The sequence below is a fragment of the Poromitra crassiceps genome, assembly GCF_964638095.1.
Source record: "Poromitra crassiceps genome assembly, chromosome: 26".
NCBI classification, from domain to species: Eukaryota; Metazoa; Chordata; class Actinopteri; order Beryciformes; family Melamphaidae; genus Poromitra; species Poromitra crassiceps.
In genome coordinates, this window is record NC_139640.1 from 10,213,667 (window position 1) to 10,240,685 (window position 27,019).

Below are 27,019 nucleotides of genomic sequence, written 5' to 3' on the forward strand. Positions count from 1 at the left end.
TTTGCAGGTGCAGTGGTAGCCCTGGGGCAGGTCATGACTAACCTGCTGAGTATGTAGCCATGTTTGCAGGTGCAGTGGTAGCCCTGGGGCACTAACCTGCTGAGTATGTAGCCGTGTTTGCAGGTGCAGTGGTAGCCCTGGGGCACTAACCTGCTGAGTATGTAGCCATGTTTGCAGGTGCAGTGGTAGCCCTGGGGCAGGTCATGACTAACCTGCTGAGTATATAGCCATGTTTGCAGGTGCAGTGGTAGCCCTGGGGCAGGTCATGACTAACCTGCTGAGTATATAGCCATGTTTGCAGGTGCAGTGGTAGCCCTGGGGCACTAACCTGCTGAGTATATAGCCATGTTTGCAGGTGCAGTGGTAGCCCTGGGGCAGGTCATGACTAACCTGCTGAGTATGTAGCCATGTTTGCAGGTGCAGTGGTAGCCCTGGGGCAGGTCATGACTAACCTGCTGAGTATGTAGCCATGTTTGCAGGTGCAGTGGTAGCCCTGGGCCTTCTGAAGGAACTAACCTGCTGAGTATGTAGCCGTGCTTGCAGGTGCAGTGGTAGCCCTGGGGCAGGTCATGACTAACCTGCTGAGTATGTAGCCGTGCTTGCAGGTGCAGTGGTAGCCCTGGGGCAGGTCATGACTAACCTGCTGAGTATGTAGCCGTGCTTGCAGGTGCAGTGGTAGCCCTGGGGCAGGTCATGACTAACCTGCTGAGTATGTAGCCGTGCTTGCAGGTGCAGTGGTAGCCCTGGGGCAGGTCATGGCAGTCCTGGGTGCTGTTGCAGTGGTGATGGCCGTTAGCACACTCGTCCTCCTCGGGACAGTGGAGGAAAGACCAGCTGCTGTTCCTCAGCGGGCAAACCCCCTCACTGACACCTGGGAGAGAGACAAGGATGGAGGGAGGGAGGCCAACAAAAGTGACCATTATATGAATTCAACATTGGACTATTTACACCAGTGTTTCTCTCAAACAGTGGTCCGTGGGCGCCCCCTAGTGGTCCGCGAGTAGATTTATATTTTTTTCCTTTTTTTACCTCCCACTATCCAATCAGAGAAATGTTTACATTTTCTGTGAAAATCAAGGTCAGATCACGTTGCCAATAAAAGACTATTATGTATTTTTTCACCCCGAATCCAACGCCACCACCAGTGACTCTCTACGACTTACGGTTGCGGAGATACCTCCACTCTGCCTGCAGGGCTACAGGAGAGAGACAGAGTACAGCGGGTGGTTGGGAGTACCAAGTTACTGACCAAACACTCTATTTCAGTGATTGCTGTCAGAATATAGAGCCATTTAACACTTATTTGAACACAAAAACATCACTGAATGCAACTTGAAGATGGCAACAGATAGCCTATTTGACTTTGGCAACATTGTGCATTTATTGAACCTGAAAAAACTTTCTTTGAACTTTCAATATATTTGAACTGAACAGGAGAAATACATGTTAAAAAAAAAAAAAAAAGTACCGGTAAATGGACTAACTAAAATAAATTACATATACATATTTTTTATATCGGTTATCTTGTTTTCATAATTGTGGGAAGCCAAAAATTAGATTAATTGTACTGCTATTTGTCATTTAATTAGCCTGTAATTTGTAATTTACAGTTGAAGTAGTAGGCCTATTGTTTTTGGGGATGTTTTGGGAGTTAGGTGATCCCTGAGTTTTTTTCATTGGTTTAAGTGGTCCTTGGTCTGAAAAAGTTTGAGAAACACTGATTTACACCCTAGGTTCCTAGGTTCCTCAGTGATTCAGAGCGATTTCTCACCATCGAGTCCACCCTGCAGGCAGCGTCCGGCCCCGTTCCCCCCTCGGGCGGCACACCAGCCACACTGAGGTCTGCCGATGCACTGGGAGCACTGGGTGAGCTGGGAGCACTGCGGGGAGCAGGAGTCCCCTCCGGAGAGCAGACGACCGCACTGGCCCGCCTCGCACCGCAGGGGCACGAAAGACGGACTCATGCACTAAGGGGGAAAGGGTGGTTGGACGTTTCAGCGAGATGCTTTTATTTTGAAAACACCACATCATCTGTAAGGCTTAGTTCACACCGGGGGACCCAAGCCTTGCCTACGCCTTGCCTTTACCCACACTTTTAAATAGGCGTCCGTTTTAGTCAATGAGGCTGTGTACACCGGGCGCCTGAGCGTGAACCCTGCGTGTACCCACGCCTCGCCTGTGCCACGCCGATTTTATCGTTTAGGCGTGAGTTCTATTTTCAAGCCAGGTTCAGCGTGCAAAGGCGTGCGGTGTGATTGCAAAAGCGTGTAATAGGTTCACGCCCAGCTCAAGGTCTGCAGGCGTAGGCGTGGGTTGAGGCAAGGCGTAGGTTCTCCGTGTGAACGTAGCTCAAGGATAGCAGCCTTACCTGCTGTAGAGCCATGCTCCACACACAGTGTTGCCAGCCTCCGTCAGAGCCTCGGGAGCCCAGACAGAGGCTGCAGTTGTGGAGGGTGTGGCAGGGGGGAGGGCACGGCAGAGGGGGAGACGACTCCACCTGCATGGGGGAGACGTTGAGCAGGGCGTAGCTGAAACACGTCCAGTCGTAGGTGGGGTTCACACTCAAGATGCGCCTGGTCTCGCCTGCAGGAATCGCAACACAGTGAAGCGGTTAAAAATGGGTCAGGGTTGTTCATCAGTCATGAGAAAAACCCTCATGAGAAATCAAAACCTTGAATGTAGATTTACCAAAAGTCATCTGCAACTTATAACACTTATTTTTTTTATAAGTGTTCCACAATACCGGCGAAAATGATAATTCAAGTAATTTTGCTAGATGACGTGACCACATTAAACATGATTATTAGTCTTAATTATGTGAGGAACCACATTATTTTACCTCAGTGTTTGTATCTTACATCTTGATTATTCTCAACCACAGTGAACGTTCTTTTTTTTCTCAGTCTTACCAATGGTCCACTACTCAGCAATTATTCATTTTGAAAAACAAAAAATACATACATATACAGTACATACAACTAGGTGGACAATTAAGAGATCATTTTTGTTTGGTAGTGAATTCATTTTTTGGTTTGGTTTTGTGGTCCGTCTCTTCAACACCATGTACCTGTGCGTTTGAATTGGCGGGTCCACATGCATTTCCCCGAGGCGGTGCACTTGGGGCAGTCCGAAGCCTCACAGCTGGTCTCGGTGCAGTTGCTGGACAGGAAGATCTCCCTCTGGTTGATCCTGCAGTCGTGTTCAGAGGTGCAGCTGACGGAGCTGCTGATGCACGCCCCCTCTGGACAGTTGGTGCACCACTTACACTGCAGGGCAGGCTGGGAGATTCAATGATGGAGATTTTAGAAAAAGATTGTATCCGTCTCTCTTTGATCTGGTGGCGGTGTTGGAGCGTGTGTGTTGTATCCTTTTTTTAATCACATTTTTATCCCCCATTAAAGCTCATTTTAATGTATTTATCCTGGTTGCTGCTCCACCCTCTGACGATCTGGGCAGAGCCGAAACTGGCTCCATGCTTCCTCCGAGACATGGGCAGTTAGCCAGCCGCTTCTTTTCACCTGACAGGGGAAGCTTCACCGGTAGGACATAGCACGTGGGAGGTTCACGCTATTCCAACCAGTTCCCCTCCCTCCGAACAGGCGCCCTTAACGACCAAGAGGAGGAACCACATTAGCAACCAGGATATTGCATGTTTTGGTGAAGGGGGTTCCTATATGAAGGAAACCCCCGGGAGGCACGGGGAGAACATGCAAACTCCACACAGAAAGGCCCTTTTGACGACCCCACCCGGGCGGTGGGCACTCGAGGACATGCGGACGGGCACGCATTCCTTCAGCGCTCACGGCGTCCCAGGTGGGAATCGAACCCAGGACCTTCGAGCTGTGAGGCGACAGCGCTTACCAGCGCTTATCCTCTCTTTGATCTGGTGGCGGTGTTGGAGCGTGTGCGTTGTGCGTTACCTGTGAGGGGCTGGAGAACGTCCGAGGGTGACGAGCCAAGCATTCACTGCAGGTCTTCAGTCTGCGACACTGATCTGCCTGACGAGGGGTGGGGGAGCAGGGAGACAGCCCAGTGGAACAGCCCATTCTGACGGAGACCGAGGGAGAGCGTAGTTATTATATTGAGTAGAATGTATTTGATCTTCAGCTCAGGGACATAGCATGAGATGGTTTGATCTAGATGTTGTACCTCTCAGCGGTATCGGAGGAGGCACAGGCGCCTCGACACCAGACGCAGCTGCCCGTGGTGGTGTTGCAGGCCTCCGGTGTGGGCAGCAGGGCGCAGGGGTCAGAGGGCACGGTCAGGTTTAGGAGTCTGCCCAGCGTGACACCGTTGAAGCCGCCCGACAGGAAGAGGTGGCCACCCCAGCTCGTCATGGCGAGACACACCGAGCGGTTAACGGGTTCGCCCACAGCTGAAGCTGAGAGAGAGAGAGAGAGAGAGAGAGAGAGAGAGAGAGAGGGAGAGAGAGAGAGGGAGAGAGAGAGAGAGGAAGAGAGAGAGAGAGAGAGAGAGAGAGAGAGAGGGAGAGAGAGAGAGAGGGAGAGAGAGAGGAAGAGAGAGAGAGAGGGAGAGGGAGAGAGAGAGAGAGAGAGAGAGAGAGAGAGAGAGAAAGAGGAAAGAAAGAAATGAGTGGTTAAGTTATTGAGCCAACATGACGTCACCTTAATTGGAGCTGCAAAGACGAGACGTTGAGACATTAAGCCACCTGGTTGTATCCAGGTGTTACAGTTGATCTGGTAGAGAGACACAGAGTTACTGTAGTCCTCCTCCTCTGTCCTCCCTCCGACAATCACCATGGTGTCTTTGATCAGGGCTGCAGCATGGAAGAAACGTGATAGAGGCTGGGGAGAAGAGCAGATATGTTATCTTTATGCAGGAGTAGACCGATATAGCAGTGGTTGGTTTGTCTAACACAGTGCTGACCAATTTGGGGCCCACGGTCCAAGTTTGGCCCGCGCTCTGTTTGTTTTGGCCCGCCACGGATTTGGGGGGATTTTTTTTTATTTATTTTTTTCCCAGATTTTTTGATCCAGAATGCAACTCAGGCAAGTTATCAGATATCTGCACTGATTGCAAAGGGTGGACGAGCTTTTTCATGTGGTGACTTTGTGAAACAGTGTCTGACTGTGGCTGCGGATACTGTGTTCACTCCTGAGATTGCATCCCTGCAAATTGTCATGGCAAATTGTTTACAAAAGATAGACAATAAAGCTGATTTTCAAAGTACCTTGAGGATTTTTCAAGTTGTGAATTAAGTCAAATTTCTCTCTTGATTACAAAGAAAATACAACTGTTTTTAACTGGTGTTTACTGATTAAATGTTTAAGCTCCCCACAAATGCAGATGTTTTTTTAAATATATATAACCAATTGCAAATTATTACAATTACCAAACAGATAAAAAGTAGATTATTATATTGAAATGTTATTTTAGATTTAGAATGTTAATTTTCTATAAAACACAATACATTTTAATGTAATTCCACAACGTTTATTTTTGGCCCTCGGCCCTCCACCCAGATTGAGTTTTGGCCCTTCATGGGAAAGAATTTGGGCACCCCTGGTCTAACACTTGCCCTGTGAAAGGGGTGTCATGCCAGGTGAGGCTGGGCTCATACCTTGTTGCCCTGTGAGGGGACCAGCAGAGACCAGGTGAGGTTGGGGTAATACAGACTGTACAGCTCTCCTGAAGGCTCCACAGTCTCCACGTGGAAACGGTAGCCTCCGAAGACGTAGACAGCATCAGTCTGCTCATGGTACACTGCTGAATGGCCATATAAACCTGAATGGAGAACAAACATGGACAGTAGTCAAGTTGGAGTGCAACAAGTCAGTTTGCCTTAGAACAAAATTACTACAGCATGTCTAAGTAAATAACGACAGTATGTACATATGTTCTATCATGTATGTGTATCTGCCCATCACCCATCATAGTCTACAATTAAGCTGGCATTAGTACCTATATGTAGCCCAAACTAGGTGGTTCATTAGCCATTAGTCAGTTTACCACCAAGTAGTCTCGCTGGCCAGACTCCTCGGACGGAAGGGAGAGGAGGCTGGCCAGCGAGACTAACCACCAAGTAAAAGCTATGTTACAACTCTTAGCAAGCAAAGGGCCACATGGTTCTTCTGTAGACCTGTAGGTGGAGTGCCGGTGTGGGCGGCGCTGGTCCAGTTTCCAGTCTGAGGGCTGAACTCCAGCAGGTGGTGATTGAAGCCGTTCTCCGGAGAGTAGCCTCCTATCAGCAGCACAGAAGAGTCCCGACGCACCGTCAGAGTGTGGCCTGCCACCGGGGGCAGCACTGAACTCTGTCAAAGGAAGAAGACAATTAAATTGGTTAGAGATAGTCCATTCCATTGCAGCTCAATAGATACTGCCACTGTTTTCTACTCCCATGATATGATGAATCCAAACCTTGTATTCTCTCCAGACTAAACTACTGAGATTGAGACTCCAGGTATCCATGGCAACGCCGTTTTGAGTGACCCCGCCCACCACCAGCATGAAGGTGTGACTGGCTCCTTGAGACTGGTGACTGGTTAACAGGGCAGAGGCGTGGTGATAGCGCGGGCTGGGAGCAGAGCCCTCTTCCACTGAGCTCGTCAACATTTGGGTCCAACGCCGCTCTGACACAGAATATCTAAACCAACCAATCACCAGAAGGAGAGGCATTATTTTAAAAAATAGATATATAGACTAGGGCTGCACGATATGAGGAAAAGCTGCGATGTGTGATAACACTGTTCAATATTGCGATGACGATATGACCTGCGATAAATAAATAAATGCTATAAACAAAAATATTAATGGGTAGGGGTGCTCCGATCCGGCTAAGCCACGATCCGATCCGATTCTGATTCCTGGGGTCACGATCCGATTCCAGAATCGATTCTCGATTCCAACGATTCTCGATTCCAGAATCTAGAATCGATTCTCAATTATGTAGTTTTATATTGCAATAACACACAAAGGTAAATCTAAGACAAAAAATTACAAATGTATTAATGCTGAACTTCAAATTCAACTTCTGAAGTATTACAGTGAGGGCCTAAATTCATTTTGCAATATGAGTGTGTTAATTTAAGCTATGTATCAGTAAGTGGCACGGGATTCTCAAAGCCTGTGTTGAGGGTCATACGAACAAAAATGCACTCTTGAAGCTAAAGGAAAATCCAAAACCAACAAGTTAATTATTTACATTTTTACTTCAATGTAGAACAGTCATTTCTTACACATGAGATTACTTTTAGCCTTTTAGTCATAACGATTATTGAAAGATATTCCATATTCCAGACTGAAATGTTATAACAGAAGTGGAGTATTGGCCAGAATTACATGAAAATTTGGACACTTATTCAGCCGGTATCTTGCATGTTGCGTTCAGATGCACTGTAATTTTTTTTTATAAATATATATATATATTTATTTATTTTTTGCGATAACACGTGACTTTTGCGATGTGTTCATCGCGCATTTTCATATCGCGATGACGATGAAAATACGATTAATCGTGCAGCCCTAATATAGACCCTTTTACAGCCGACGTCAGAGGGGTTAGTTGCGCACGCATGGCGGTATGCACAACTCCGCGGAACTCAAGCCGAAACGAGATAGATCCCCGGAACACAGGTAAAAGACGTCTTGTGGCGTATGTGTATAGACGCTGGACATTCCCACTAGGAATATGACGATGTGCGGCACAGCAACTTGGGCGATGCATTGGCTCCTAGACCCATCCTGACAGTGAGTACGGGTTAGGAAACCTCACCCCATTGAAAGAGTTAGCTTATCTGTGTAAGGTAACCCGTCTGTTGCTGGTGAAGCTTTAAAATACATGGAGGCGTCGGGATCTTCCATATTTAGTTGTAAAGTTGTAACTTTCTGCAACGAATTCGGCTCCGCCCACAAAATACATCATGCTGTTTACAAACTGTAAAAGGGTCTATACGTTTCACAGCCACATTAATATTCAGAAGTGGATTTTTACCTACCGTGTCCTGGACAAGTACAATCCAGGTCACACTTTCCTACAATCCAGGTCACACTTTCCTACCTGTAGACGTTCCCCAGGATGCCCTCAGACAGAGAGAGTCCTCCATACATCCAGAGGTTCCCCTGTGGTCCAGACACCAGAGAGTGGCCCATCCTATGCAGGAACCTGTGGGCCTGGTTCTGTGGAGCAAGAGTGAAGGTGACTCTTAATGTTGGAGTTCACATATTAAAGGTTCTAAACAACATTCATATGAAGTGTGTCTGTGTTATGTATTCTGTGTAGTGCTGCATGATTTGGGGGAAAAATGCGATTGTGATGATTGTGGACAATATTGCGATTTGAGTTTGCAATATAATAAACAAATTGTATCTAGGGATGTGTCGTCGGTATGAGTTTTTGACGGTATGATAACCTTGGACAAAAATACCACGGTTTCACGGTATCGTAGACTAGTGTTGCCATACCACCAACATTTTTACTTTGATACTGACACCAAGTTTAAAATCATGATACTTGATACAATACTCAATACTGATTCAATACATAATAAATCAGAAATACAAAAAAAAAAAAACATTAAATATTTAATGAATGAAATAATTTAAAATAAAATAAAATCATTTTAAGAACAGAACACAGTATATTTTTTATAATAAAATATTTACAAATTATATAGCCATGTACTACAACATCCTGTGATATCAGTCTTTGTTTGAGACATTTGCCTGTCTCAAACATAGAAAAAAGAAAACGCAACAGAAAAATACAAACTACATAGCATATAAGATAGCTCAGACTGCAACCTTAGTTACATGTCTGTCCCCAATACATCCATGGTCTGTCCAGTAATTAAATGAGTAATACACACCCAGTTTATTTATTTTGTAGCGACAGATTACCGATGGCCTTAAACGCCACACTGACGTGACGTGACTCTTCTTTTTTTGAGAGAGAGAGCCTGGTGATGCGAGGTTACGTGCAGACTTTATCGAGGTACCCTGAAGGCATCATGTGCAGGCTGACTGGCTAGGAGCCTGCGAACCTGGAGGTTCTGCTGCAGCTGCGATAGTGTTTTCTCTGCTGTCAACCCGGTTCATCTCGCTATATTCTTCATCACAGCGGCTCATTACCCGCTGCACTAGTTCTGCATACACATCTCTCTCCTCCTTCTAATCATGCAGCACTAATTGTGTGGTTGTGAAACTTTTTCAATTTGTGACCCTACCCCCCCATGTGTATGTGTAGCTACTAGGGCTGTCACTTTTCCCCAAAATAAAGTTCGAACGAACTTCGAATTGCCCACAAAATGTTCTAATATATTCAACGTTTTTTGGTTAATTAAATTCTTTTTCTGCATAATCGGGCCCGACGTGCCCGATTAAGCAGTTCGCGCCTGCCGGTTACATCGTATAAATATATATAATGTAAAATATTAAAAGAATATTAAAAAAAAATCCTCGGCTGTCCTCATGGTCCAGTCAGTCAGCTCCTCTCCGCTGCTGTGTTAGCTTGGACGCTCACAGTCACAACACTGCCTCACAAACTTGGCTGCATCCAACTCGAGACAACTTTTCAGACCCTGGAGACAATCTTTCTCAGAAGAGACTAACGCGACAAATCTGGAGACTTTCTCTGACATTGGATTAACATTACCAGCAAGCAGCAGTTGGTTAATTTGGGTTAATTAAAAAAATAATAACAATAATACGAAGTTCGAACATGGCAAATTACATTCGAACATGCCCCTCCTCCCCCACATTCAAAGTTAAATTCGAATTTCGAATAAAAAGTGACAGCCCTAGCAGCTACGTTCTGCTCTTACCACTGTCAGCTGTGTGTCCAGCAGTGTTTCCCAGACCAAGCTGCTGGAGTCCAGAGCAGTAGAGCAATCTGAGCCGGCCCAGCCGTCTTGGCACACGCACACTCCCAGAGACTGAGACAGACAAAACATGTGGATTAGCGATGTAGACATTGGGTAAAAGGTACCCTCAGTGTTCTTCTTATACATTTCAAAAGTCCATACTGGACTTCCAGACCTGAAATTCGGGAACTGGAAGAATTCAGGTCAGTGTTCAATTATAGGACTATTGACAACTAGAAAAGTGCACACCGCGTTTTCCCCCAAGCTGACCCATAGACCATGTGTGTGACGAGACATCGTCTGAATGCAATGTGTTAGTGAGTGTTGTCATACTGAGATGCTATTGTAAATCATAATGTTATTGTCTGCTTTTATTTTAGTGTTTTGTTTATGTATTTATGATGGGTTTATTGTATGTGTTGTAACCCACGTATATTTATGTGTTTTTGTCAAGTTTTTTATTGTGCGTTTGAAGACGAAGGACAGACATACAGAAGTCGATCGGACAGACAGTCCTGGAGGTACGTGAAAGCTGTGATACGTTGAATTGAACAAAGTTTACCACTGAGATATCTGGGGTTCCCAGCAACGCACCCGCCAAGTTTGAAGTCGATCGGATGAATGGTTCTCGAGATACAGTAAACCGCTTGTTGTGTTGCACTCCATCTGGGTCCGAGCAGCGCACTCCCCAAGTTTGAAGTCAATCGGATGAACGGTTCTCAAGATAAGCCACTTTTTGTGTTGCCAGTAGGTGGCGCTATGCCGAATTGCATGGAATTCAGCTCCCTTGCGTCCCCCTAAGCGCACTCCCCAAGTTTGAAGTTGATGGCAAGCAAATTTAATAAGGTACAAAAACGAAAGTTATTTTTTTTACTTTTCCAGTATTCTGTCCTCGTCTAAGAGCACCGACCTCCCTTTGTGGAGGGGCTGTAGCGCAAGAGATTCCTTCTGCATTTTCAGTGGAATGGACTCTATGAAATCTATCAGACAAGAAACCCCGTGCCCTGAGAGAATCTTAGGTAAAGTTGGAAAATGGAGGCAAACTGCTCATGATAAATACAAATAAAAATCACTTACTATATTACAAGAGCCTCTTCCCTCTGCTAGCCCACAGTCCTGGGGGCAGATGGGCCGGTCGCAGTGGGGGCCTCCGTAACCCGGGGGGCACTGGCACAGCCCCGCGTGGCACTGGGCCCCGCCCTGGCACAGCGGTGACCCCTCTTCACCACCGTCTGTGCTCTGCCGACACCGCCGCACCCAGAAGGAAGCGTTGAAACCCTGGGGTCTGTTCGAGGAGACGTTTGCTTCAAAGTAGACCGAGATCACACCTGGTGGTAAGACAGGAGAACAGGAGTGTTGTAAAATTATTTGTTTTTATTTGATGTTATCTCAAAATGGATTTCTTCTGTCAACATTTTTATTGGTGAATAAACAAGATGAGGCAGTGCGACAGATTTTAAAGTGTAAGGCATCAAGGGGATACCTGAGGTGGCCTCCACAGTGATAGGCTGAGACCTTGTGGTGCCACAAAATGCTCCAATCAGGTTGTGGTCTGAATGTACAACTCCGTTGCCCAGGAAACGAGGAAGACCATCAAACACATAGACATAGGAGCTCTACAGAACAAACAGTGAAGAAGGTAAGAGGAAGTGTTACAGGAATACTGATGCATTTTGTTATGCTATAGAAAAGCAAACATGTATAGACCTTATTCGCTAACCCCGGACGGCGCCATATTGTTGACATACTGTCCTGCAGCTGACAACTATAGTAACAGCCTTATTGTCGTTTCTGTTCCATTACAAAATAGCGATAGTGATGACAGCAATAAAAAACCCACAGTTGTTGTTTGTATGCTGCCGTTAATGCCTGTAATACATAAACAAAAGAACGAGGTGAACAGACTTTGCTGTGAGGAGCTGTCAGAAAGTTTCACCTGTCTCTCCTAACTATCCACACATCTCCTGTGCTGCTGACGTATCCTCCGTCTCGCTCCCTTCACGTCTGTGGACGGTAGAGATAGAAACAAACCACGGGGACTTTATTGCTGTCATTACTACAGCCGTGTGTAACGCAGGTCACCATCCGAACACAACAGGAACGATACAGGTAACGCTAACCGCGGCTAGCTTCCTATAAACGCTGCTCTCACATAGGCTGTCACTTGAGAGCTGCAGCGCTACGTCAAGAACATGGCGGCGGTGGGCGTGCCCGTACGTGAGTGACGTCAATCGAATAAGGTCTATATATGCTCATATGCGTGTGCATTTCCCGTGAATGGTGATTTCTAATGAGTACTCACAGTGCACTGTGTGTGGGAGTCTGGGTGCAGAGTGAGAGCCACAGGGGGACACAGCTGTGTGGGTAGACAGGGTGCCAGGTTCTCAGTCACAGACAGAACCCACAGGCAATGAGAGAGGCCTCCTTTCCCCCCGGCACCACCTCTCCACCCCAGAGAAGAGGAGAGGGGCAGGGGGGAGGAGGAGGTGGAGGAGAGCAGCACAGAACGACCCTGGCACTGCCGGAAGCACGTGCCATTGTTGCTGAGGGAAAGAGAAAAGATGACAGGATAACACAAGTTAGGGCTGTGAATCTTCACTGGCCTCACGATTCCATTACGATTCAGAGGGCTACGATTCGATTTGATTACGATTATCGATGCATCTTAAATCGATGCATCACTTTTTTCCCCAATACATGATTTATTTTTTCTCACTTTCTTTTTTCTCACTGTGTGGCTACTTTTAAAATAAAAGTGCATTTGGAATTGCATTGTATTATGATCCATAATTAAAATAAACAACTGCATGTACTTCCATTATATTTTATTTGATTATTTAAAAAAATTTTTTTTTTAATAATCGATTTTTGACATTTGTGAATCGATGCAGAATCTTATAATCGATTATTTTTGACACCCCTAATACAAGTTGTGATAAAAGAACATGGAGAGAGAGAAGGGAAAAAAAGATTCTACCATTTTTTTTAAACCATACTTTCATCAACATCTAATCTAAGATTACTTTCAATCAGTGCACATAAGGGGGGGGGGGGGGGGAAATGGTGCATGGATAGACGCGAGTTGTATCCTCCTCACCTGGGGTCTCCGTAGTAGCCGGGCAGGCAGGACTCACAGTGTGGTCCCTGGGTGTTGTGTGTGCAGTAGCACTGGCCTGTCTGGTTGTGGCAGTAGCCTTGGAGTGGGTCCCCGTGTCCGTTACACTCGCAGGGCACACAGCCACCGCCACCGGCCAGGGCTGAACCAAAGCCCCCTGGACGGCAGTGCTCACAGTGGGGGCCTGTCGTCCAGTCTGAGAGGGTGGACAAGACAGGGTTAAGGTTAGGGACTACACTGGACACACTGTTGTCCAGTCTGACAGGATGAAGACAGAGCAAGATGGACAAAGCAAGCATTAGGGAGTTATAGTAATAGTCTGTTGGAGTAAATGCTGCAGTGTCCTCCCCTATCATCACCAACACTGGGGCCCCACAAGGGAGTGTCATCTCAGCAGTGCTTTTTATTCTTTACACTAACAGTAACCTCAACTCAACTGATGTTTTCAATGTTAAATTTGCTGACGATACAGTGATTGTTGGTCTGATCACGAATAATGATGAAATGAAATACCGTAAATGTGTGGATGAGTTTGTAAATTGGTGTCATGCTAGCTTCCTACAGTTAAACACCAAAAAAACTAAGGAAATTATTTTTGATTTCAGAACAAAAGGAGGGACACATCAACAGACAGTCATTGGTGGTGACTGTATTGAAGTCGTAGATGAATATAAATATCTGGGGACAGTAATCGATAGAAAATTGACATGGGATTCAAACACAAGTGTCATCTACAGGAAGGGATTACAACGACTCTACTTCCTACGGAAGCTTCGACAGTTCGGAGTGGACAAAGATATAATGATTCTTTTCTATCGCTCATTTATAGAGAGTATCCTCAGTTTTTGTTTTATTGCTTGGTTTTTCTCATTGTCAATCGCTAACAAGAACAAACTAAATAAGATTGTTAATATGTCTAGCAAGACTGTAGGCCGACAACAACTCAGCATGACGCGGCTCTGTGAGTCTGGTGTAATCAGGAAGGGGAGGGCAATCTTTAGTGACACATCACACCCTCTCAGCGCTGAATATAAACTGTTGCCATCAGGACGGAGGTACAGGATACCGCCTTTGTGGACCTCCCGTGCCCAGAGATCTTTCACACCATCCAGTATTGGTCTGCTTAATAAGCTCTGAACACATGACCAGAGCTCTTGTCATTTATTTATTTACCTTTTTTTTTCCACTGGGGTGGGGTTGGTGTGAAGCACTTTGTGATCATATCCATTGTTATTGTTTGATGTATTGTAGTCGCATTGTGTTGTACTGTACTGTATTGTATATTGTTTGTACTGTATTTTTGCTGTGTTTTGTCTGACTGCTACAGATGCAGGACAACTTTCCGAAAGGACAAATAAATACTACTACTACTACTACTACTAGTATAAGGCTAAGCTATGGTATAATTTATTAAGGCATAGAACATATCTCTCAGGACAGTGGCTCTACTGTGCAGCTCCCAGTTGTGTGACGATGTGTTGAATTTAAAGGCTAGGTTACACTATAAATAATTGTATTTGGATGAATGAATCTCATATAAAATGGTACATTAGCATGCATTATGCAATTCCAAATTAGGTGAAATAAGTCACATACAACATTGTTTATCAATGTTATCCTTGTAAGGTCACTTCAAAAATACATTTTGTAATGTAAATGTAAACTGTCGCTGCCAGCAGGAAATATGATTGAGAAGAACGAGCTATTGAAAACCAGGCCCATCCGAAACAATCTATTTATATCTCACCCATCTGAATCAATCTATTTATATCTCACCCATCTGAATCAATCTATTTATATCTCACCCATCTGAATCAATCTATTTATATCTCACCCATCTGAATCAATCTATTTATATCTCACCCTGGCACTGGTCACAGATCCCTGGAGCAGTGATACAGGTGGAGTGAAAGTTGCAGCCACAGTCCACATCACACTCCACGCCGCTCAGAACCAGAGTGGCCGGGTCGGACGTCCAGCCCAGGGAACATTCACACTCGAAACGCGGGCTGCCGCTACACTGGCCCTCGCGACACTCATTGTAACAGCTGCGGGAGGAGGAGGGGGGGGGGGGGGGAAATAAATAATAATGTGTTTATTCAAAATGTCACCTTTCGTTCTTCTAGCTCTAAGAATGTAATCAAGAGGAACACATCTTAAAGTCCCTGGAAACCAGAAATATTTTTTTATTATTTAGCATTTTGAGTTCATCACATCACAGGAACCTATGTTAATAAGCCACCAGCCAAATTTGAACGATGATGAACGTCGCAAAGTATATCAATTTAGGTTTGACAGTCATGGCAAAAGTCATGAGAATCAATTCGATTTTAGAGTGTATTTTCTCCCACGGACTGTGTGAGTGTGTCCCGTCTGCAGCAGGTCTCCGTCGGAGAGAGAGAGAGGGAAAGAGAGATGGAGTGTGTGTGTGCGTGTGTGTGTTCGCGCGTTGCTCGGCGAGAGGAAGACATCTCTGCTGCTGCGAGTGCACAGCGCTACTGTGTGTGTGTCAGTGTGTGTGCATGCGGGCGTGTGATTCGATTAAATCTTATGACGTGATAAGATCATGCATTTTAGCACCGCGCGCACCGCTCTCTTCAATGAGGAAATGGGAATCCAGACCTTGTAGAAAAGTGTCGATTTTTGGGTTTAGGGTTGAAAGTAATGTAAACCACTTTCTGAGGCACACAATGACTCACATAAGACCCTAAATTTAATAGTTAGAAGGTTTTTGTGGATTTTGGTTTCCAGGGACTTTAAGTTAGGACTCTTACGTCTGGTTGCAGTGCAGAGTGCCGTCCCCCGTGTAGCCTCTCTCACAGTGGCACTCGTAGGAGGTGGGGGTGTTGACGCAGGTGGCGAAGAGGTGGCAGTTGTGGAGGCCCAGCCTGCACTCCTCCACGTCGGGGCAGGTGGGGTAGGACCAGACGGCGTCTTGCTCCCCGTCGTCCAGGTGCTCCATCTCCAGCTCCATCTCCATCTCGATGGGCCGAGGGGGGGCCGAGGTCTGGGGCTCAGGGCTGGAGGAGCAGGACGAGGACAGAGATGAAAAGGTGGAGGCCACATGGGAGGGGACATCACCCATGTGCCACATGTAAGGAATTGGAAAAACTGGATGCTAATTGATGTATAGTCTTGTTGTATGTTTTGTTTGTGGAGTTGTGGTTGACTTGATTTATTATTATTATTATTATTATTATTATTATTTATTATGGGCATTCATGTAAATTTAAAACACCTGTGTTTTCCTTTTTCCTTTTTTTGTGATGCGATAATCTGCCGATCCGAGAAGTTCTCTTTTACTTTGTCGTCTAGATTTGGTAGTGATCCCAGGGCATCTGCCAGTTTCAGAAAGCATTTAAGAATTTTTATTCATTTAAGACTTTTTACGTCCTTTTTAAAGGATAACCTAAAATAACAAAATCAACAATGTGTTTGCTCTACTCCCGTTACTTTCTTCCCATGTGAAAAAATTTGCCGTCAAACCCGGAAGTCATTGGCTCCAATTGTAAGCTAAAAACTAGGGGTGCACCGATCACGTTTTTTGCCACCGTTCGCCGATTGCCTATGGGAAATATCTGCCCAACCGATCATCGACCGATCACCGATCACAATATATAAACTCCTCAAAGAAAGTTTGGAAACGTTATTTTAGGTCGATTATTTCTCCCCTTTAATAATACCAATTGGCATTGTATTTTATATCGTTGGAAAGCCTGATTAGTGATAGGGCTTTTTTTTATTAAAAAAAAATATATACATATATATATAAAAAAATATCGGCAATCAGCCGAAATATCGGCAATCAGCCGATCGCATATTTGAGGTCAAAATCGGCCGATACAGATTGCTTGCCGATCGATCGGTGCACCCCTACTAAAAACCATGGAATACAGCTCACAAAGACATAGTAGCATACATTTTTTAAATGGCTAATTGTTAGCAGGAAAAGTCAGACTTGTAGTTATTACCAAATCAGATTCAAATTCGGTGCATCACAAAGGTGTTTACAACCGGCCTATTAAGTTGTCTGAGGAAAAAGTTGGCTGGCCCGGTGAATCACGATGATTCTGCCCAGAGGGACGGCATGGCTCTTGTTTTCAATCTTTTTTTATTCACCTTTTTCCTGGACTCACGTTTCCCATGATTCTCAGCGGTAGCCGGTTGTCCACTTCCTGTTTATTTAGTTTTTCCCTAGCAAGGAGGTGCGTGCCGCTGTCAAAGAGTGGGAACGTATGGCTTATTTTGATCCGAAATAGCTGAAAATAGTAGCAGCATTGTGTGTTTGCATAGCGGCGATATTTTACAAAAAGAGGTGAATGTCGATTCACTGGTACTGTATGGGCTTATTTTAGCCGAAATTGCAAAAAAATAGTATGTGGTTGAATAGCGGCCACTTTTATTTTTGAAGGCTGAACGTCCAAACCGGAACACTTATATTTGTTCGTTGAACACCGGCACACAGTCAACACATTTAGCGATCCCTCTCTTTCAAGATTCATAGACACTTCCTGGACTCTTGGCTTCATTCAATTTGGTTTATATTAGCTGTTATATATTATATAGTGGATGAGGGATGGTCAATTCCATTCTATAACAATCACGATCTACCTATTGGGCACCCCTGCTTCACTACCTGGGATTGAATTTAAGAGTAATTTAGCAACCAAAGAGAAGAAACAAATAGCTGTCTAAATGATTTATTTTCAATTGCAAACAGCTAATGAATGTTTTGAAACTATTAACTAACCATTTAGGGACATGATGTCCAGATGTGTTTTATACGCCAGATTCAACAGGACAGATGACTACGGTACTATTACTGACACAGCAGCTTGAAAATGAGCTTTCTGGTTACCACCGCCAAGATTAATGTTACATAGGAAAATCTTAAAATATGACATTATGCACATAACATACAACAATAGCACTTTCTTTGTTTTGTTTTTATTTTTTATTATTAATTTATTTTTTGCATTGCTGCAGTTTCACTAGAGCAGAGTGGTGAGAGTTTACTGGACTGTGTCATGTCGTGAGTGGGAGCTTACTTTGCAGCCCGTACTTCAGCCACAGCCACACTGCAGTTATACACAGAGGAGTCATCTATTCCTGACCAGTCCCCTCTCAGACATCTGGGAAGAGAAAGACATGAGGATTCACACATCAGTAAATCTACCATGTGATGATCAGGGACACAAGAAACCAAGAAAGCAGTAGTTGCCATTAGGAATGAATAGGAATTTGTGTAAAAAAAAGAAATCGAATTACTGCAGACATCTGTGTAGAAAGGGGGAAATAAATACATAAATAAAAGACAAACAAGGATTCATTCATCAGTAGGGCTGGGTTAAAAAAAATCGATTATCCGATTTTCAATCGATTTTCATTTTAATCCTTTGATATCGATTCATATGTCCAGAGATCGATTATTTTTTAATAAACATAGGCTATACTATTATAGGCTGTGTGTGGTAGTTAAAACAGTTTCAAGTTGACGTTTATGTTTGTAGTTGAAACAAAACATAAATACTGTAGGCTACATAAATGGAAATGTTTGATCATTAATATCTACTTTTAGAAATTATATACCGGTAGTCTGAAATCAAATCACTGTGCATAATTGTGAAAGTGTCTTTATTGACAGATGAAAAGGCTGTTATTTACCCTTTGTCACCACCTGGTGACTAAATATATGTGTAACTAAAACCATTCAAATTGACAACCGGTCCGCAACTTTCTTTCCCCATGTATCTACCGGTCCTTGGCGCAAAAAAGGTTGGGAACCCCTGTGTTACATAACTGGACAATCATGTAATTCAGGTTACAGCTCAAAAAACACGTTTTAGTATCACTAACCAAATCGATATTGAAATGAATCGAATCGGAATCGAATCGGGATTACCGTAAATTCCGGACTATAAGACGCACCGGTCTATAAGCCGCACCTTCAAAGGTGACTATTTTTTTCTTCTATAAGCCGCACCGGACTATAAGCCGCGGGTGTTTTGATGTTTAATTACCATATGAAAGGCTTCGTGCACAGAGGGGATTGTCGGGAAATAGATGGCTGTTTGGGGAAGCTCCCATTTATTAACATTTCAACAAAACAAAAGTCAGGTCACTAATCCCCAGACAAAATCACACATTGTGGTATTTTTTGTTTTTTTTACAGTGCACACAGTGTCCGCGGTGTGGTGAAAAGAGGGCAAGAGAGGAAATTAAAACAGAAGTGGATTTATAGTTAGAAAGAGTGCTAAAGAAGAGAGAATTCCGTTTTTTATTTTTTTATTTTAGTTACTCACAGTACTATTGACCAGTCCAACTCAAAAGATATTCGGCAGTTTCACTTTGAGCTCTTGTTCCGCCGCTGTCCATCAATGGTTATGACGAGTCTCGCTGGGTACAGTACGCCAAAGCGATATCCATTGACTCGATGATGCTGTTGTATGTTGCGCGTTTCTGTTGCACCAACGCGGACGGTGAGGGGCTTCTTCCCCGCAGCCTGGAGGATGAGTTGACGGTCGGGCCAGCGGAGTAGGCAGATGAAGATGGCCCTCGGTGGCAGGCCGGGGTCTGGACGTGGCCGAGGCGCCCGGTGTGCGGGAGAAAGGAGGAGGAGGAGAAACCGCCACCTCCACAGCCAGCCACCTCACACACCCCAACTGTTTAATAGTGCCCGGCTCGCATGCCTCTCGGTCGGCTGGCCGGACAATATGCACCCCGCTGCAGCAGCAGGCAGCTTCGGGAGGTTTTCTCACTGTGTTCGGGACTTCGGCTCTAACTCGGCCAGATGGCTGGACACGAGTGAAACTCTTCACGGTTGCATTATTTTCTTTAGTGAGTGAGTGGATGGACTTCTGCACGTTTTCAAACTTGTTTTCAAGCTGCTCAAAACCTCTGAGCGATGTCGGACTTAATCGATAGTGTTTCACGGAGTAAAAGTTTAGCCCAAGCGGTGTATCTCCAACCTCCAGCAGGTGAGTCATTTCCTCATTCATGGCGTGATTGCTTCGTCTTTTTCTTTCTGCTTACCTGTGTTGTGTTATGTTATGTTATGTTATGTTGTTAAAAGAGGGCAAGAGAGGAAATTAAAACAGAAGTGGATTTATAGTTAGAAAGAGTGCTAAAAAAGAGAGATTTTTTTTTTTTTTTGGAAAAAATCCATAGATAAGACGCACCGTTATATAAGCCGCAGGGGGCAAAAAAGCCCAAAAAACGGGAAAAAAGCCGCGGCTTATAGTCCGGAATTTACGGTAATCGATTCGGAACCTTGTGAATCGGAATCGAATCGATTCTTGAAATGTGAACCAATACCCAGGCCTATTCATCAGTAATTTAATCAGTGGCTCTCTGGCACAATGTCTGATTTCCATGTGCGCTGTGGCTGTCAAACTATTAGTTGTGTGTTTGCCATCTCTTACTTTCCAATGGTGGGGTTGTTGTAGTCCCCGCACCAGCCACACTGGAACGTGTGCAGGCAGTCTGTGCAAGTGCTTAAAGCCAAGCACTGCTTACACTGAGGAACTGAGTGGACACTGGAAGGTAGGAGAATTAACACACAGATTATTAGATTACAAGTTGTATCCCTCTGACCAACCAAAAAATATAAAATACACCTTTTACTTTTTAACCCATTGATACCTGATGCAGCATTTGTGTGTGTATCCCTTTAAGACCGCGAAACGCGTCATACGCGGTTCGCTGTCTTAAAGGGATACACACACAAATGAGGGATATACACACAAATGCTGCATCAGGTATCAATGGGTTAAAGTCGATCTGAACCCAAAAATTTCTTTTCTTTTCTTTTAGTTCAAATACCTGGGTATGCAGTGCACCTATTTAATAATGTGTGCAAATGTAATTTCTTTAGTTTTTCACACTTTTTCACATCAAAAGTTAATTTTTCAAGATTTCATTGATAACGGTAATGTACAGTTTGCTGACGTCCCCTAGTACTATCAAATTTCTACCCCATTTCAACCAATCATATCACGACATGCAGCTGTCAATCAAATCTTCATTTCAGGATAATTTTCTCTTCCAAATGAAGTAGAAAATGGCGCCTAGTGCCTGTCACCTGGCAGAATTCCTATCCCATAAACTAACTACTAACTTGGCCAATTGTTAGAAACATGAACAAAAAAACAAAAACTATAATCTCTAAGAATGCAAAGAAATGTAACTGGCTCGTTAAAACACGCATTCCAGGAATATCGTATTTACAGAAATAGCATAAATGGCGCGCGCTTGAGAGCGTGGTTGTCAGGGGTCGCCCCTCGGAGTTTCCAGGCGGGCGGGCAGCACCCATGCATCGGATTGTCCGCTCGCTCCGCACGAAGCAGCCTGGCTGCCTGGTACTCCGCGGATCCCACTCGCGTAGCACGACAACACGCTGAATCCCACCCGATTTGGGGGGTGGAACACGACAGGATTGGCCGATGCCAAAGCCAGTCCTCAGAATTGTCAAATCAAATCATCGACACCGTATATGGTCCTTCTCTCAATTTGTTTTCAGTCTGAAACGGACTCGGATGTGTTGTAATATAGCAATTTGACATTGGGTGGCGCTGAAGCGCTGTACTGTTCTAGTGTCTACTTATATTTCCTGTTGTGAACAAGATGAAGCTCTCAAATAAAAACAAGATCCAAACAACAGGTTATGGGCCCAGCCTCCCAGGTCCCAGTTGCCAGGAGATTTGTGTAAGAGATAAACAGTGTTGTGGAAGACACAATGGAGGATAAACTGTTTATTGACAGGCTGGGCGGACCAGAGAATTGGGCAACCTGGAAGTTTCAGATGGAACACTTTCTGAAGGCAAGAGGACTATGGGGCATGCTAACAGAGACAGAGATGCTAGCCGCAGATGCTAATGCCCAGGCACAAGTGGAGTTTACAAAGCGGAGAGAGAAGGCATTCTCAATGCTAGTGCTGAATGTGAGTACACCACAGCTGTATCTGATAACAAGTTGCCAGACCCCGAAAGAGGCATGGGACACTCTGAAAGGACATTTTGAGAGAGATACGCTGGCAAATAAACTGTTCCTGAAGAAAAAATATTTCAGATGTGAGATGAAAGAAGGAGAACATTTAAATGAACATTTAAAACGAATGAAGGAACTGACTGATCAACTAGCAGCAATAGGCTCTGTGATTGAAGAGGAAGATCAGATTGTAACACTCCTAGGTAGTTTGCCACCAAGCTATGCAACAATTGTCACTGCGCTTGAAACAAAGATTGACAGTCTGACACTGCGATTTGTTCAGCAAGCATTGATAAATGAAGAGCAAAAGAGAGTGAATGTTCATGATAACTCCAGTGGTACTACGTCAGGTGGTGCATCAGCTATGTCATCACAATTTCGTGGAGACTACAAGGCAGTGGGAGCTGAAAGACCCAGTACATGGAGATGTTACAAGTGTGGGAAAGAGGGACATATAAAACGCGACTGTCCAACTTGGAAAAATAAAAAGAGAACCCACAAGGCCAAAAACATGGTGTGTGAAGATGCAGACGATTCATCTGAAAGTGCCTTTGTCGCTAAAGAGGCAGCAAGCCTGGCTGAGAGGCCACAACAGTGGTTGATTGATTCTGGAGCATCAAAGCACATGACAGGTGATAAAGACATTCTTCAAGACTACCAGCAATTCTCAAAAGCACAGTGTGTGAAACTCGGTGACGGCAGGGTGGTGGATGCCCTAGGACTTGGCAATGTCAAAATGAGAATGACTTTCAGATTAAGCGATGAAAAAAATGTCACAATGTATGATGTACTGTATGTTCCAAAGCTATCTGGGAATTTATTCTCAGTGGGAGCAGCTGTCAGAAAAGGGAATACAGTGCAGTTCAGGAAGTCTCGCTGCTACTGTACATACGTGGGAAAGATGGAACTTTACAGGGAATGGGAACACAAAGAGCTGATGGGCTGTATCAACTAGACGTCGAGGGAAGCTCTTCTGTCTGTCACAGCGCATCAGTAGCAGCCAGCCTGTGGCACCAGCGCCTAGGACACACGACCAAGTTGAAGGAACTAAAAGATCTGGTGAACGGAGTGGATTTCTCTGCAGAGAAAAAGGTTCCTTTCTGTGAAGGATGCGTGGAAGGCAAGCTGTCTAGAAAGCCATACAAGCCGGTTGGAAAAATCCGTTCCAAACACAAGATGCAGCTGATCCATAGTGACGTCTGTGGTCCCATGCAGACTGAATCTATAGGTGGAGCTAAATATTTTGTAACTTTTATCGATGATTACTCTAGATGCTGCAAGGTGTATTTTCTGAAACAGAAGAGTGAAGTCCTAAGCAAATTCAAGGAATTTGAGAAAATATTTTCAAATGAGTGTGGGCAGAATGTCACAAGACTGAGAACAGACAATGGTGGTGAATACACGTCAAAGGAGTTTCAAGAATATTTGAAGGCTCAAGGCATTCACCATGAGTTGACAGTACCTCACTCACCACAGCAAAATGGTGTTGCAGAAAGGAAAAATAGGACACTAATTGAAGCAGCTAGAACATACATGGGCAAACTACGGCCCGCGGGCCGGATGCGGCCCGCGGGCGCCACCTGTGTGGCCCGCGATGGAATTGCAAAAAAAAAAAAAAAAAAAAAAAAAAAAAAAATTTTTTTTTTTTACACAGTGCACCTGAACGCAACATGCAAGATACCCGCTGAATAAGTGTCCAAATGTTCATGTCATTCTGACCAATACTCCACTTCTGTTATAGCATTTCAGTCTGGAATATGGAATATCTTTCAATAATCTTTATGACTAAAAGGCTACATTGAATTAGAAATTTAAATAATTAACTCATTGGTTTTGGATTTATTTAGCTTCAAGACTGCATTTTTGTTCATGTGACCCTCAACACAGGCTTTGATCATCCCGGGCCACTTACTGATACTTATGCTTAAATTAACCCACTCATATTCTGATTTATTTCAAGAAAAACATTTTGGCTAGTGGAAATTCTAATTGGCTGGTAACTTTAAAATCTAGCAGCCATATTGGCAGGTGGTCAAAAAAGTTAATTTCAAGCCCTGAGAGCAGGTGGTGACATAGGAGTGAGTGAGAAAAGGATGAAATATTGGTGGTTAAGACTGAATAATGACATCACAACTGTTAATTTAAAATGAGTTATTCCTCTAAACGTGGCTTCAAATGCACCAAATTTTTCACGCTGGCGCCGTTCGGCCCTCAGCAAAACCTGGTAGCGAGGACATTTTTTGTGGCCCTCTCTATCATCAAAGTTACCCATCCATGGGTTACGGCATGACAATATTTGTTCGGCCCCGGCAACAATCTGGGTTTCTCATGTGGCCCCCCATGAAAAATAATTGCCCACCCCTGAGCTAGAAGCATGATGTCACATGCCAAATTGCCAAAGATGTACTGGGCAGAAGCTGTAGCAACCGCAGCTTACATACAGAACAGGCTGCCCACATCTGTCCTGAAGGAAGAGACACCCTATGAGAGATGGTGTGGAAAAAAGCCGGACATGAGTCACATGAGAGTGTTTGGCTGTGTTGCTTATGCACATATTCCAGACATAGAGAGAAGAAAACTGGACAAGAAGGCAGTAAAGCTTCGTTTTGTTGGATATGCAAACAATGCTAAAGGCTATCGCCTGTTTGATGAAGAGAAAAAGAAGATTCTAATTCGTCGTGATGTCATCTTTAATGAATCAGACTTTGACTGGAAACAGGAAGTGACCTACTCAAAGAATGAGGTAACCATGGAGACAGATGAGAGTGGAACACAAGATGATGAGGTGGTCACTGTCGAAGAAGCTGCTAGAAGAAGCGGCAGAATCAGAAGGGCTCCAACAAGATATGGATATGATGAATATGCTGATATAGTGACTGTTGATCATCATGCCAATGTGTGTAGTGTAACAGAGCCAAGCACACTGAAAGAAGCAATGTTAAGTCCTAATGCAAAGGAATGGCAAGAAGCGGCTGACTTGGAATATGAGTCGCTGCTGGAAAATGAGACGTGGGACTTAGTGGATTTACCAAAGGACAGAAAGGCCATAGGATCAAAATGGGTGGATGGATACAACTGCAATATTGCCCAACAGGTGACATGAAGGCAGATATCTTGACCAAGCCACTGCCTAAGCAGAAGTTTGAATATCTGAGGAGAGAGATTGGGCTTTTCCCTGTGGAGTAATAGGCACTGTTTTTGTTTTCGTGTTAAAAAAGAAAAAACTCATGTACATTATAATAAGGAGAGGCTATAATGAAATTATAATGAATTGCACATTTTTTGTTTAAAGACTTATTATCTTGACATTATTTGTCAATATACATTCTTTGAAATATAATTCAAATGAGAAGTGCAAATTGAAGTAAAATGCCAATTGTAAAATTGAGTGGGAGTGTTGTAATATAGCAATTTGACATTGGGTGGTGCTGAAGCGCTGTACTGTTCTAGTGTCTACTTATATTTCCTGTTGTGAACAAGATGAAGCTCTCAAATAAAAACAAGATCCAAACAACAGGATGCACGTGACGAACGGGTTCACCTCGACTTTAATGTCTGCTTCTCCTTATTTAATTGTGTTGAAGTCATGTGAATGGAAGATGTGTTTGAGCTCAAGTCAGCAGCCTACCTGTCATACCAGTCCCTGCACTCTCCATACGGGTACTTTGTGAGGTAGGCAGCAAAGTAGAAGCAGGCCTGGGCCGACTCGCACCATGCACACTGGCTGGAGTTAGACAGGCACTCACCACATGTCCTCCTCCTTTACAAGACAGATATTAAGGAAGAGAGAGGACAACAATGAGGGTATCAGGAGCTGTACATCTTATTGAGAGCATTGGCGCATTCCTTTATCGCAAAAGAACTGGGATGTGGAGGCTAAATGACGTCACATCCGTTTTGTTAGCGTTCCATTTGCAGAAAAGTTGAGCTGGGAAGTTCACTGTTCACTGGTCAGATCCACTCGCTAGCCAGGCTAGCCATTGTTAGCAATAACAGTTGATAACAAGGCATTTCGTGGCATTTTGCGCATACAAACACACTGCAGCCTCATGTCCACACAGATAGATGTTAGGCAGTGCTGTGTGTACAGCTGATTTAATGAGACACAAACAAGACAGAAGTGCTAAATAGCATTTATACGATTATAACTACTGTTGTTTGCGTGCGGGGCAGCCATCTTGGATTTTTGAGGTCGGGGCTGCTGAGGCTCCTACGAGTTTGGAATGGGAAATACCAGCTCTAGTGACGTCACCGTCCCAGCTCATGAACTTTGAACCGTAAGATTACCAGTTCCCAGTTATAAAGGAATGCACAACATGTTGTATTAGCTGTAATTAACTGTTAACCACTGTATTAAAAGTACAGTTTTACTACTTACTGGTTGCAGACTTTAGGACAGCCTCCTGGGTCACGAATGGATCCGTCTAGCCGTCCCCGTCGGCTGCACTGGTAGTCCCCTTTCTTGCTGGAGTTTATCTGCCACTCACAGTATGAATCCTGCAGGACCAAGTTAACTTAAAGGATAAGTTCACTAGGGGTGGGGGGGGGGAATCGATACACCATAGTATCGTGATATTTTGCCTGACGATATTGTATCTATATTGCATCGATTCTTTTTTTGGCAGGCCATGCCAGGCCACCGGGCTACTATAAACTTTAGTTCCAAGGCCAGCAGTAAACAAACGGTAGCATATTTTCATTTTGTTTTAACAGTAACGGTTTTGTCATAACAGCAATTTACAAATTCCCCAGTTACTGAATGGGCTGCACAAGATGTTTTGTGCAAGGGAAGTGAAGTTGCATTGTTCAAAAACTACCTAAGTACAGTAGTCCACACACACATCCAGTTAAGGTGGACCGTAAGTAGACTGTAACAAACAGTTCAGTTTGTCAGGTGCATGCAACTATGACGTGACTTTATGAAAGTTGTTGGTCTGTCTACTTGACAATGTTGCTGCGATAAAATGGTTGAAGTCAGATGTACAGACTGAAAAATTGTTCTTATATAAACCAGATGTTGACAAAGTTTTCCTTTGGGGACATCATTTGCAGTTGAAAAAGTAAGAAATCGCAATATATCGAAATATCGCAATATTCAATA

The 27,019-nt window shown here is 44.2% G+C and overlaps 1 protein-coding gene across 1 annotated transcript in view; it reads right to left on the minus strand.

The window, feature by feature from the left end:
* megf8 (multiple EGF-like-domains 8) overlaps nucleotides 1-27,019 on the minus strand; it is a gene marked incomplete at its 5' end in the record, with an annotated part of 67,172 nt that overhangs the window by 12,419 nt on the left and 27,734 nt on the right. The window contains 22 exons of the mRNA XM_083661223.1: nucleotides 703-871; nucleotides 1,772-1,967; nucleotides 2,369-2,583; nucleotides 3,068-3,278; nucleotides 3,921-4,047; nucleotides 4,150-4,381; nucleotides 4,670-4,805; nucleotides 5,582-5,745; nucleotides 6,101-6,272; nucleotides 6,379-6,604; nucleotides 8,018-8,136; nucleotides 9,780-9,890; nucleotides 10,896-11,146; nucleotides 11,302-11,434; nucleotides 12,121-12,361; nucleotides 12,916-13,129; nucleotides 14,797-14,981; nucleotides 15,708-15,953; nucleotides 17,982-18,065; nucleotides 20,355-20,468; nucleotides 25,547-25,678; nucleotides 26,297-26,415. Of these exons, the coding sequence (XP_083517349.1) occupies nucleotides 703-871; nucleotides 1,772-1,967; nucleotides 2,369-2,583; nucleotides 3,068-3,278; nucleotides 3,921-4,047; nucleotides 4,150-4,381; nucleotides 4,670-4,805; nucleotides 5,582-5,745; nucleotides 6,101-6,272; nucleotides 6,379-6,604; nucleotides 8,018-8,136; nucleotides 9,780-9,890; nucleotides 10,896-11,146; nucleotides 11,302-11,434; nucleotides 12,121-12,361; nucleotides 12,916-13,129; nucleotides 14,797-14,981; nucleotides 15,708-15,953; nucleotides 17,982-18,065; nucleotides 20,355-20,468; nucleotides 25,547-25,678; nucleotides 26,297-26,415 (3,797 nt within the window). The remainder of the gene's footprint in view (nucleotides 1-702; nucleotides 872-1,771; nucleotides 1,968-2,368; nucleotides 2,584-3,067; nucleotides 3,279-3,920; nucleotides 4,048-4,149; nucleotides 4,382-4,669; nucleotides 4,806-5,581; nucleotides 5,746-6,100; nucleotides 6,273-6,378; nucleotides 6,605-8,017; nucleotides 8,137-9,779; nucleotides 9,891-10,895; nucleotides 11,147-11,301; nucleotides 11,435-12,120; nucleotides 12,362-12,915; nucleotides 13,130-14,796; nucleotides 14,982-15,707; nucleotides 15,954-17,981; nucleotides 18,066-20,354; nucleotides 20,469-25,546; nucleotides 25,679-26,296; nucleotides 26,416-27,019) is intronic.